General features: G+C 58.0%; 1 protein-coding gene across 1 annotated transcript in view; it reads left to right on the top strand.

Annotated features, from left to right (window-relative positions):
• Nucleotides 1-12,696, top strand: part of PNPLA7 (patatin like phospholipase domain containing 7) — a 205,163-nt gene that overhangs the window by 170,759 nt on the left and 21,708 nt on the right. Inside the window, exons 29-31 of the mRNA XM_054174554.1 lie at nucleotides 978-1,094; nucleotides 5,282-5,430; nucleotides 9,711-9,863. Of these exons, the coding sequence (XP_054030529.1) occupies nucleotides 978-1,094; nucleotides 5,282-5,430; nucleotides 9,711-9,863 (419 nt within the window). The remainder of the gene's footprint in view (nucleotides 1-977; nucleotides 1,095-5,281; nucleotides 5,431-9,710; nucleotides 9,864-12,696) is intronic.

Below are 12,696 nucleotides of genomic sequence, written 5' to 3'. Positions count from 1 at the left end.
GGTGCCTGGGAGAAGAGCCCAACCCCCACCTGGCTACAACCTCCCTGCAGGGAGTTGGAGAGAGCAAGAAGGTCTCCCCTGAGCCTCCTCTTCTGCAGGCTAAGCAACCCCAGCTCCCTCAGCCTCTCCTCCCAGGGCTGTGCTCCAGACCCCTCCCCACCTTTCTTGCCCTTCTCTGGACACCTTCCAGCAGCTCAACCTCTTTCCTAACCTGAGGAGCCCAGAACTGGACACAGGACTCAAGGTGTGGCCTCAGCAGTGCTGAGCACAGGGCACAAGGACTTCCCTGCTCCTGCTGCCCACACTCTTCCTGATGCAGGCCAGGATGCCCTTGGCCCTCTTGGCCCCCTGGGCACCTTGGTGTTTTACAGCAGACAGAGATCCCTTAGTGTTTCACAGTCCCTTGCTTGAACTTTCTACCAGAGATGTCCTAGGAAGAGAGGAGATCTGCACCCTGCACCTGTGTTGGGTTTCTAAGTGAGCATCTTTGCTTACTGCAGAGCAGGGCAAGCAGCACTTTGGAGCTTCTGCAGCAGATCTATTTCATGTTCAGCTCCTGCTAACAGTCTGGGGGTTGGGGATCTCTGCAGAGCATAAAGGCTATGGCTGCACTTCTGTCTGCTTGTTCTTTCTCTCCTTTTGTCCCCAGGAGAAGCCTTTTGCTCTCCTCAGCTCTGTAAGCTCAGCACAGCTCTGGAGATGTTCTCCACATGCTGCAGCCTCCCTGGATGCAATAAACATGAGGCATGGGCTTGAAGTGGTGGGTTCTGAGGCCTTAGTCTGAGAGCAGAGCTGAGGGGCCTGCTGTATTTCTCTTTCTTCCAGCCAGGGTGATGGTACAGAGAATAAGGAACTGCTTTAATAACTTGCTGTGGGTGCTCTCAGGAGAACCTCTCCCTCCTGATGAGTTTAATGAGTGCAAAGCCAGCCCCCCCCTGGCTGGCAGTAATTAATGCTGCTGCTGCTCCCTCCTGCAGGCTCTCTCTGGAGGTATGTCCGTGCCAGCATGTCCCTCTCTGGCTACATGCCTCCTCTCTGTGACCCCAAGGATGGACATCTCCTGATGGATGGAGGCTACATCAACAACCTTCCAGGTCAGTGCTTCGCTCAAGTGCCATCCCCTGGGGAGCTGCTGGCACCAGTGCTGTTTATCATCTTTGTCAGCAACATGGGCAGTGGGACTGAGCCATCCTCAGCAAGCCTGTGGCTGACACCAAGCTGTGTGCTGCAGCTGCCACACTGGAGAGAAGGGAGTTGGACAGGCTGCAGAGGCGAGCCCAAGCTGACCTCAAGGAGTTCAACAAGGACAAGGGAAAGGCCAAGTGATTGCCCTGGGTCAGGGCAATCCAAGCACAAATCCAACTGGGCAGAGAATGGCTTCAGAGCACTCTGGAAGAGAAGGCCTTGGGGGTGTCAGTTGGTGACAAACTGCCCAGGAGCCAGCAGTGGTCCCTGGCAGCCCAGAGCCAGCTGAGTGCTGAGCTGCAGCCAGAGCAGGGAGAGCAGCAGCACAGGGAGGGGATTCTGCCCCTCTGCTCTGCTCTGCTCAGCCCCCACCTGCAGCACTGCCTCCTTCTTGTGTTGGAGGCACCAGAACTGGACATGGAGCTGTTGGAGAGCTTCCTGTTCAGCCTGGAGAAGAAAAGGCTCCAGGGAGACCTCAGAGCAGCCTTCCAGTACCTGAAGGGAGCTCCAGGAGAGCTGGGGAGGGACTCTGGACAAGGGCTGGGAGTGCCAGGCTGAGGAACAATGGCTTTGAGCTGGGAGAGGGGAGACTGAGAGTGGAGAGGAGGAAGAAATTGTTGAGAGTGAGGCTGGGGAGACTCTGGCACAGGCTGCCCAGGGAGGTTGTGGCTGCCTCCTGCCTGGAGGTGTTGAGGGCCAGGCTGGATGAGGCCTTGAGCAAGCTGGGCTGGGGGGAGGTGTCCCTGCCCATGGCAGGGGGCTGGCAGTGGATGATCTTGAAGGTCCCTTCCAACCCAACCCATTCCATGAGTCTGTGATCAGTTACTGACCACAGCCCAGCAGACAGCCTGGGGAACTTTGTCCTCCTCTCCTTTCCAAACAAAAGGAAACAGAGCTGCTGCAGACACCTTCCATCCCCTCATGGTTGCCAGGACTCTTTGTTCACAGTTTCCAAGGTGTTTGCTTCATCTTGGCCTTATTAAGACTATTTTGTGTTACAAATTACTTCCTGACAGACATCTTCTGCTCATGTAATGCCAAGTTAATTCTGAGTTTATTTTAGTGCTCCCTGAGAGGAGAGAGCAGGAATGGAACTGCAAAGGCATTGTCTGAGTTCCTCTTCACAGAGGATGAGCTGAAAAAGGACTAATTCTGGGAAGGAAGAGCATTTCACCTTTCAGTGTTCAGGCTGAAGGCTTCAGCTGGCACAGTGGTGTCTTGGTTGGCTGCTGGCACCTGGCAGAGCTGGAATGCTGTGAGGTTCAGAATGTGATGTGAGGCTTGGGGTGTTCTGAGGACTGAGCCTAAAAGGGTCCAGGCTGTGTGAGTTCACTCCTGTGTGGCTGGGGGGTGTTTTGTGTCAGGGCTGTCATGTCAGGCAGCACTGGAAGAGGAAGGTGGGTGGCTCAGGATGGGGGCCAAGAGAGAAGGGAGACATGTGCTGTCATCCCAGGTTGTGCCTACAATTGTGTACAGAGCAAGGAGTCTGAGCTGGAGACTCCACATCTGAGCAGCCTAAATCATTCCCACACTCCAGACAAAGCCAGGCTGTGTTTTTCCAGCAGGTTGTATTTGCCCAAAAGAACAGAACTGGAAGCAACACAAAACAGACCCCAGGCCCCTGCCCCTGACACTCCCTCTTTGGGTCTGCAAGCAGAAGCAAACCAAAGCTCCTTTTCCATCTGCACATGGAGGAGAGGGCAGAGAGCACCCAGAGGTGACACTGGGTGGGAATAGGCTGAGCCCAGGGTTGTGAATCCAAGTTCCAGAACAGATCTGATCTAGATAAGAGGCTATGTTCAGCACCCAGATTGGCTCTTCAGAGCTTTGATTGCCCTGCACATAACTGCTCTGGAAGCTGTAACCACCTTGGGTTCTGGGGGTGTGGAAGAAGCAGAAATCCATCCTGTGAGGTCTCCTTCTTGTGCCTAAATCCTCCAAGGCTGCAGCTGGTTCTTCTGCTGCCCTGGAAGCAGGAGATGTTGTTTCATTTCTTTCCCAGCTGCAGATGTGTGTGCTCACAGCCCAGCCCCAGCCTGGCTTGGGCTGAGCCCCAGCAGTGTGGGCAGCAGGGGCAGGGAGGGGATTCTGCCCCTCTGCTGTGCTCTGCTGAGACCTCCCTGCAGTGCTGGGGCAGCTCTGGAGCCCTCAGCACAGCACAGCCAGGGACCTGCTGCAGCAGGGCCAGAGGAGGCCACAGCAGTGCTGGCAGGGCTGGAAGCCCTCTGCTGGGAGGCCAGGCTGAGAGAGTTGGGGTTGTGCAGCCTGGAGGAGAGAAGGCTCCAGGGAGACCTTAGAGCAGCTTCCAGTGTTTGAAAGGGACCTACAGAGGAGATGGAGAGGGACTTTAGGCACAGGCTTGGAGTGGCAGGACAAGGGGTGATGGCTTCAACCTGGAAGCAGCTGGGTTTGGATTAGACATTAGGAAGAAATGCTTGAGAGTGAGGGTGGTGAGGCCCTGGCACAGGCTGCCTGGAGGTGTTCAAGGCCAGGCTGGATGAGGCCAGGGAGACCTTCTTGTGCCTTGCAGTGCTGAAAGAAAGCTGGGGACAGACTTTTTCTCAGGGGCTATTGTGAGAGGCCAAGGGGGGATGGTTTGACCTAAAGGAGAGAGATTGAGACTGGAGAGAAGGAAGAAATATTTGAGGCTGAGGGTGGTGAGAGCCTGGCTTGGGTTGCCCAGAGAGGTGGAGCTGCCCCATGGCTGGAGCCATCCCAGGTGAGGTGGTTTGGGGCTCTCAGCACTCTGCTCTAGCTGCAGCTGTCCCTGCTGGCTGCAGTGGGGTTGGTCTGGATGACCTTTAAAGGTCTTTTCCAACCAAAAACTATTCCATGATGCTGTGATCCCAAATCTTTTCTTCCTCTGAAATCCTCCCAGCTTCTCCTTGCTCCCTGGTTCCTGTGCTGCTCCTTTCCTTTATTCACAGTACCACCAAGGTTGGGAGAGACCTCAAAGATCATCGAGTCCAACCTGGCACCACAGACCTCATGACTAAGCCATGGCACCAAGTGCCACATCCAATCCCCTCTTCAACCCCTCCAGGGATGGGGACTCCACCACCTCCCTGGGCAGCACATTCCCATGGCCAATCTCTCTTGCTGGGAAGAACTTTCTCCTCACCTCTAGCCCAAATCTCCCCCGGCACAGCTTGAGACTGTGTCCTCCTGTTCCGGTGCTGGTCGCCTGGGAGAAGAGACCAACCCCTGCAGTGCTGCCCCCTGCCCTGCTGACTCTCCTCTTGCAGGCCACTGCCCCACAGACTCTCTGTAGCTCTCCCAGACCTATTGTTCTCATGAGAGCTGCTGCCCGAGGCAGCATTCAGATGGATTATGCTCTTCCACATTGTGCCTAACAGGGTAGAACTGTGGGCTCTAGCTGTTTGTCCTAGCCCCTCTCCCCTGCTGCTGCCTTCACAGGGGTTCTGGTGACCTCATGGCCTCAAGACAGAGTCAGGTCATGCCACTACACCTGGGCAAAACACAGCCCAGGAGGGATGTGTGCCAGCAGTTCAGCAGAGGGAACTCGCCCTGAGGTGATGCAGGGGCCTGGCTGGCACAGAGCCTGCAGCACCTGGGGTCACAGCATGGGTTTGGCTGGAAAAGACCTTTAAGATCATAGAGCCCAACCATTCTCTAGCTCTGCCAAGTCTGGGGCTAAACCATGGCCCTCACCACCACACCTCTGCCTCTTTGGAACACCTCCAGGGACCCCTGGAGCCTCTTGGAGACCCCTTGCAGGGAAGAAGTTTCTTCTCATGTCCAAACAAAACTTCCCCTGGTGCAACTTGAGGCCATTTCCTGTGGTCCTCTCACTTGTGACCAGGGAGGAGAGACCAAGCCCCTCCTGTCTCCATCCCCCCCCCAGGAAGCTGCAGAGAGCTCCCCAGTGACGTGGAGCAGGTGGGGTCGGAGCCCCCCGGAGGGGCAGTGGTCTGTGGGTGGAGGCGCTGCCGCGTTCCCCGGGGCTGGCAGGGACACTGGCGGTAGGGCCAGGGCCGGGTTCTGCGCTCCTCAGCGCCGTGCAGGTGAGCCTGGGCTGAGCAGCAGCCTGGCTGGCAGCCCTGGGGCTGACAGGACCTTCCTGCCTTCCCTCTAGCCGACGTTGCCAGGTCCATGGGCGCCAAGGTGGTGATCGCCATCGACGTGGGCAGCCGCGACGAGACCGACCTCACCAACTACGGCGACTGCCTGTCCGGCTGGTGGCTGCTCTGGAAGAGGTGGAACCCCCTGGCTCAGAAAATCAAGGTACTGCAGGCTGCATGGAGGGGGCAGCTGGGTTTGTGCAGGGAGCAGAAGGCTCCAGGGAGCAAGGCTGCTGACCACCGTCCTCTTCGCGGTGTCGCAGCGCAGCAGAGGTTGGAAGGGACCTCCAGAGCTCACTGGGTCCAACCCCCCCTGCCAGAGCAGGGTCACCCAGGGCAGACTGCACAGGAGTGCATCCAGACAGGTTTTGAGTGTGTCCAGAGCAGGAGACTCCCCAACCTCTCTGGGCAGCCTGCTCCAGGGCTCTGACACCCTCACTGGAAAGAAGTTTCTCCTCCTGTTGAGCTGAAACCTCTGTTCCAGTTTGCCTCCATTGTTCCTTGGCTTATTCCTGTGCACCACCCAAAAGAGCCTGGCCCCCTCCCCTTGCCCCCCAGCCCTCAGCTATTGATAGACATTGATCAAATCCCTCTCAGCCTTCTGCAGACTAAACAGCCCCAGGGCTCTCAGTCTCTCTTCACAGGGGAGATGCTCAAGGCCCCTAAGCATCCTCCTGGCTCTCCCTTGGCCTCTCTCCAGCAGGTCTCTGTCTCTCTGGAACTGGGGAGCCCAGAACTGGACACAGGATTGCAGCTGTGGTCTCAGCAGGGCCGAGCAGAGGAGGAGAAGCAGTTCCCTAGCCCTGCTGGACACACTCCCTTGGCTTTGAGCTCTGACAAAGGCAGCTGGGCAGTGGTGTGACACCAAAGGCAGTGAGATGGGAGAGGGGAGAGCCCCAGGCAGGGAGTGGGGTGGTGGAATTGTTAGAGCCAAGAACCCTTTCCTTAGAGGAGTTTTGCTAGAGAGTCAGGGTTCTGGATTTTTCCCAGTGCAGGCAGTAGAACCCCAGAGTGCTTTGGGTTGGAAGGGACCTGTGAAGGTCATCCAGTCCAACCTCCCTCCAGTGAGCAGGGGCATCTTTATCTGCTTCAGGGTTTCTGTGCTGTGTGGCTCTGGACTGTTGATTGAAGTGGCCTCAAATGATGATGAAGGAGGCTGCAGGAGAGCTGGGGAGGGAGTTTTGGCAAGGGCTTGAAGTAACAGGACATGGAGCAAGGGCTTTGAGCTGAAGAGGGGAGACTGAGACTGGAGATGAGGAAGAAATTGAGTGTGGAAGAAAATGAGTGAGGGTGGGGAGACACTGGAACAGGGAGGTTGTGGCTGCCCTCTCCCTGGAGGTGTTGGATGAGGCCTTGAGCAACCTGCTGTAGTGTGAGGTGTCCCTGCCCATGGCAGGGGGTTGGAACTGGCTGATTCTTGAGGTCCTTTCCAACCCATTCTGTGATTCTATGATTTAGGAGCTCTCAGCACTAGGCAGTAATTACCATCCCTGCTGCTGCTGCTGCTGAGCAGGATTTGTGTTTTTCCTCTTGCACAGTCAGGCCAACTCTGACTTCATCTTCTGCATTGCCTAAATTATCTGGCTCTGCAGCTGTCCCCCCAGTGAATGCTGCTTTCTGTTCATCCCTCCCAATTAACACATTCCCCTGGTGGAGCTGGGAGCCAAATAACTTGTTTGTGCTTCCCAAAGTTGAGGAAAATATCACAAACTGCCCTGGAACTTCAAAGGGACCTGGGGGTGCTGATTGACAGCTGCCTAAACAGGAGCCAGCAGTGTGCCCAGGGGGCCAAGAGGGCCAAGGGCATCCTGGCCTGCATCAGGAAGAGTGTGGCCAGCAGGAGCAGGGAAGTCCTTGTGCCCTGTGCTCAGCACTGCTTAGGCCACACCTTGAGTCCTGTGTCCAGTTCTGGGCTCCTCAGTTCAAGAAAGATGTTGAGCTGCTGGAAGGTGTCCAGAGAAGGGCAACAAAGCTGGGGAGGGGTCTGGAGCACAGCCCTGGGAGGAGAGGCTGAGGGAGCTGGGGTTGCTTAGCCTGCAGAAGAGGAGGCTCAGGGGAGACCTTCTTGCTCTCTCCAACTCCCTGCAGGGAGGTTGTAGCCAGGTGGGGGTTGGTCTCTTCTCCCAGGCACCCAGCACCAGAACAAGAGGACACAGTCTCAAGCTGTGCCAGGGGAGGTTTAGGCTGGAGGTGAGGAGAAAGTTCTTCCCAACAAGAGAGATTGGCCATGGGAATGTGCTGCCCAGGGAGGTGGTGGAGTCCCCATCCCTGGAGGTGATCAAGAGGGGATTGGATGTGGCACTTGGAGCCATGGTTTAGTCATGAGGTCTGTGGTGCCAGGTTGGACTTGATGATCTTTGAGGTCTCTTCCAGCCTTGGTGATTCTGTTTCCCTCTGTGCTAAGTCTGTTCCCTGACAGGCTCTGGAGTGGCCTTTTGGAGGTGGTGCAGCTGTGGAATTGTCCTCCTGGGCCTCAGCAGAGTTGACCTTGCTACTCTCAGCATGAAGTGGGAGGGTTTGCTGAGGGGAAATGGAGGACCCTGGATCTTCTCAGTAGTGCCCAGGGAGATTTTAGCTGCCCAAATGAACAAGAAGCACTTCTGAAAACATGGGACTCCTCCTGAGCACCAGGGAGCTCTTGTTTGTCCTGGGGGTGGTGAGAGCAGAGGCCAGCAGAGGCTGTGGAGGCTGCACCTCTGCAGATTCACAGCTCAACTAGACATGGTCTCAGGCATCCTCCCCCAGCTGACCCTGCTTGAGCCAGGAGGGTTGGGCTCTAGTCCACCCTCTCAGATCTTGTGGGGTTCCTGTCAGCCTCAACCTTCCTGCCACAGTGCTGCAGAGACCATCACTGATTTCTGCCTCGAAGGGCTGCTGTGCCCAGCTCACCTCAGCACTGTGTCCTAGGATGAAAGACTGAGGCCAGCCTTGAGCTGCACAAATCCATCAGAAGGCAATTCCCTTCCTGCTGCTGGAGACTCATTGGCCAGCTCTTCACACTGCCTGGGAGACAGATGGAGGTGCTGAGGTGTGAAGGCTTCAGCAGGCTTCTGTGTGCCCTGGGAACACAAAGACTAGATAGAGAACTTGCTTTTTCTTCTCCCTTCTGAATACAGAAGAGATGCTGAAATGAAATGTCTGAGCAGGTCCAGAGGAGGCCACAAAGATGAGGGCTGGAGCACCTCTCCTACGAGGACAGGCTGAGACTTGGGGCTGTTCAGGCTGGAGAAGAGAAGGCTCCAGGGAGACCTCAGAGCTGCATTTCAGTATCTGAGGGGAACCTGCAGGCAGGCTGGGGAGGGACTGTTCAGAAGGGCTGTGAGGATAGGGTGAGAGGCAATGGTTTGAAACTGGAGCAGGGCAGAGTTAGGTTGGACCCCAGGAGGAAGTGCTGCAGAGTGAGGCTGGGGAGACACTGGGACAGGCTGCCCAGGGAGGTGGTTGAGGCCTCATCCCTGGCTGCCCTTGGCAGCCTGATCTAGTTGGAGGTGTCCCTGCTGCCTGCAGGGAGGTTGAACAAGATGCCCTTGGAGGCTCCCTTCCAACCCAATGCAATCTGCAGTTCCATGGCACCTGAGGCCATGGCCTAATGCCCAAGGGGGTGCTGCTGGTTGGACTGGCTGAGCTTCGAGGGCCTTTCCAACCACAACTGCTCCAGGACTGATTGCCTGAGGTGCCTGCAGTGATGGTGTCTGTGGTGCTGAGTCCCCAGTGCCTGCGGTGCTGAGTCCCCGGGGTGATGGTGCCTGCGGGGCTGAGTCCCCGGTGCCTGCGGGGCTGAGTCCCCGGGGTGCCCGCGGTGCTGAGTCCCCGGTGCCCGCGGTGCTGAGTCCCCGGTGCCTGCGGGGCTGAGTCCCTGGGGTGCCTGCGGGGCTGAGTCCCCGGGGTGATGGTGCCTGCGGGGCTGAGTCCCCGGTGCCTGCGGGGCTGAGTCCCCGGGGTGCCCGTGGTGCTGAGTCCCCGGTGCCCGCGGTGCTGAGTCCCCGGGGTGATGTGCCTGCGGTGCTGAGTCCCCGGGGTGTCTGCGGTGCTGAGTCCCCGGGGTGATGGTGTCTGCGGGGCTGAGTCCCCGGTACCCGCGGTGCTGAGTCCCCGGTGTCTGCGGGGCTGAGTCCCCGGTACCCGCGGTGCTGAGTCCCTGGGGTGCCTGCGGGGCTGAGTCCCCGGGGTGATGTGTCTGCGGTGCTGAGTCCCCGGGGTGCCTGCGGTGCTGAGTCCCCGGGGTGATGTGTCTGCGGGGCTGAGTCCCCGGTACCCGCGGTGCTGAGTCCCCGGGGTGATGTGTCTGCGGTGCTGAGTCCCCGGGGTGCCTGCGGTGCTGAGTCCCCGGGGTGCCTGCGGGGCTGAGTCCCCGGGGTGCCTGCGGGGCTGAGTCCCCGGGGTGCCCGCGGGGCTGAGTCCCCGGGGTGCCTGCGGTGCTGAGTGCGCGGTGCCGGCGTGCAGGTGCTGAACATGGCGGAGATCCAGACGCGCCTGGCCTACGTGTGCTGCGTGCGGCAGCTGGAGATGGTGAAGAGCAGCGACTACTGCGAGTACCTGCGGCCGCCCATCGACCGCTACCGCACCCTCGACTTCGGCAAGTTCGACGAGATCTGCGTGAGTGCCCCGCGGCCCTCTGCCGGCCCTCGGCCCTGCTCCTGCCTGCTGCTTCCCTGCTGCCTCTCTGCTGCTTCCCCTGCTGCCTCCCTTGCTGCCTCCCTTGCTGCCTCCCTGCTGCTTCCCTTGCTGCCTCCCTGCTGCTTCCCTGCTGCTTCCCCTGCTGCCTCTCTGCTCCTGCCTGCTGCCTCCCTGCTGCTTCCCTGCTGCTTCCCTGCTGCTTCCCTGCTGCTTCCCTGCTGCCTCCCTGCTGCCTCCCTGCTGTTTCCCTGCTGCCTCCCTGCTGCTTCCCTGCTGCCTCTCTGCTCCTGCCTGCTGCCTCCCTGCTGCCTCCCTGCTGCTTCCCTGCTGCCTCCCTGCTGCTTCCCTGCTGCCTCCCTGCTGCCTCCCTGCTGCTTCCCTGCTGCCTCTCTGCTCCTCCCTGCTGCTTCCCTGCTGCTTCCCTGCTGCCTCCCTGCTGCTTCCCTGCTGCCTCCCTGCTGCTTCCCTGCTGCCTCCCTGCTGTTTCCCTTGCTGCCTCCCTGCTGTTTCCCTTGCTGCCTCCCTGCTGCTTCCCTGCTGCCTCCCCTGCTGCCTCCCCTGCTGCCTCCTCTGCTGCCTGCCTGCTGCCTCCCTGCTGCCTCCCTGCTGCCTCCCTGCTGCCTCCCCTGCTGCCTCCACTGCTGCCTCTGCTTCTGCTGCTCATGATGATTCTGCTGCTGCTTCTGCTTCTTCCTCTGCTGCTGCTTCCTGCTCTTCTGCAACTTCCTCCTCCATCACTGCTTCCTCCTCTGCCACTGCTTCCTCCTCCCCCACTGCTTTGTCCTCCTTCCTCTGCTGCTTCCTCCTCCTCCGCTGCTTCCTCCTCTGCTGCTTCCTCCTCTGCTGCTTCCTCCTCCGCTGCTTCCTCCTCCGCTGCTTCCTCCTCCGCTGCTTCCTCCTCCGCTGCTGCTTCCTCCTCCACTGCTGCTTCCTCCACTGCTGCTTCCGCCGCTGCTGCTGCTTCTTTCTGTGCGTGTGGGGAGCTGGAGGGCTCAGCTGGCAGCGAGGGAATGGTTGGTGCTGGGCAGTGCCCTGGGCTGAGCTCAGGGCTGGGTTAGCAGCAGGAGCTCAGTCAGAGCTCCTGGGGATCGGTTGGTCTCTTCTCCCAGGCCACCAGCACCAGAACAAGAGGACACAGTCTCAAGCTGTGCCAGGGGAAGTTTAGGCTTGGTCCTAGAAAGAAGTTCTTCACAGACAGAGAGATTGGCCATGGGAATGTGCTGCCCAGGGAGGTGGGGGGGTCAGCATCCCTGGAGGTGTTTAAGACTGAATGAGGCACTTAGTGCCATGGTCTGGTTGATCAGATAGGGTTGGGTGATTGGTTGGGCTTGATGATCTTGGAGGCCTCTTCCAACCTTCAGTTGCCTTGCTCTGTTTCATGGCAATTCACAGGCTCACAGGAGGTTAGGGGTTGGAAGAGACCTCTGGAGACCTTCAAGTCCAAGCCCCTGCCAGAGCAGGAGCATAGAACCCAGCACAGGGCACACAGGAACACATCCAGCTGGGGCTGGAAAGGCTTCAGAGGAGGAGACTCCACAACCTCTCTGGGCAGCCTGCTCCAAGGCTCTGGGACCCTTGCTGTAAAGAAGTTCTTCCTCATGCTGAGCTGGAACCTCCTGTGCTGGAGTTTCTATCCCTTGCCCCTTGGCCTATCCCAGGGCACAGTGAGCAGAGCCTGTCCCTATCCCTTCCTTCCTGACCCCCAGCCCTCAGACATTTACAGACATTGATCAGATCCCCTCTCAGCCTTCTCCTCTCCAGACTGAACAGCCCCAGGGCTCTCAGCCTCTCCTCCCCAGGCAGTGCTGCAGTCCCTTCAGCATCCTGGTAGCTCTCCCTTGGAGTCTCTTGAGTAGATCCCTGGAACAATTCTTGCTCCTCTGCCTGGGAAGAGTCCCTGGGTGACTGAGCTGCTTTGGGCACTTGGGGGTACTCACAGGGGGCATTTCTGAAGGGTTGGAAGATGATGCAGGGGAGGTGGTGGATCCATGGAGGCTGGAATACCTGCTCAGGGAACCTTTCAACACTTCTATTAATAAGATGAATAAAGCATCTCAGCCACAAGCCCTCTGCACCTGGCAGGCAGGACCCAGCACCAAGGCCAGGGGAGGGTCGTTGTCAGAAGGGGACCACCAGATTCCATGGTGTTGGGGTCTGGTTTTGTCTGTTTGTGGATCAGAAACCAGCATGGGAAGAACTGGCTCCAGGTGTGTGCAGTCAGATTGTCCCAGGGCCATTATTCACAGAGTCATTAAGGCTGGAGAAGGCCTTTAAGGTCATGGAGTCCAACCATAACCCAGCTACCATGAGCACTAAACTGTACCCTGAAGCACCACATCTGCAGCTTCTTGAACACCTCCAGGGATGGGGACTCCACCACCTCCCTGGGCAGCCTCTTCCAATCCCTGACCCCTCTTTCAGTCAAGAATTTTCTCCTCATATCCAAGCTAGACCTCCTCTGGCACAGCTTAAGCCCATTTGGTCTCATCCTACCTCTGGTCACTTAGGAAGAGAGACCAGCACCAGCCTCACTCCAACCTCCTGTGAGGAGCAATAGATTCAGTGCTCACCCACAGCTGTCTCACTTAAGTGATGGAACTAACTCTGGCTCATTGACTCCTGTCAAGGGAGTTATTTTACTGCCTCCTTCCATTCTTTGTCTGCTTCAGCCATGCAGCATCTTCCATCTTCAGGTGTTTCTGCATAGCTTTGCTCCTCTCCTAGGCTGGAAGCTCCCCACACCAGTTTCTCTTTAAGTTGATCTCCTTTGTAGAGGCAGTGAGAGCCTACAGTGCTCACTGTAGATTCACAG

The sequence above is a fragment of the Dryobates pubescens genome, chromosome 29 (assembly GCF_014839835.1).
Source record: "Dryobates pubescens isolate bDryPub1 chromosome 29, bDryPub1.pri, whole genome shotgun sequence".
NCBI lineage: Eukaryota > Metazoa > Chordata > Aves > Piciformes > Picidae > Dryobates > Dryobates pubescens.
The sequence above is the reverse complement of the archived record's forward strand: the minus strand, read 5'-3'. Positions and strand labels throughout refer to the sequence as shown.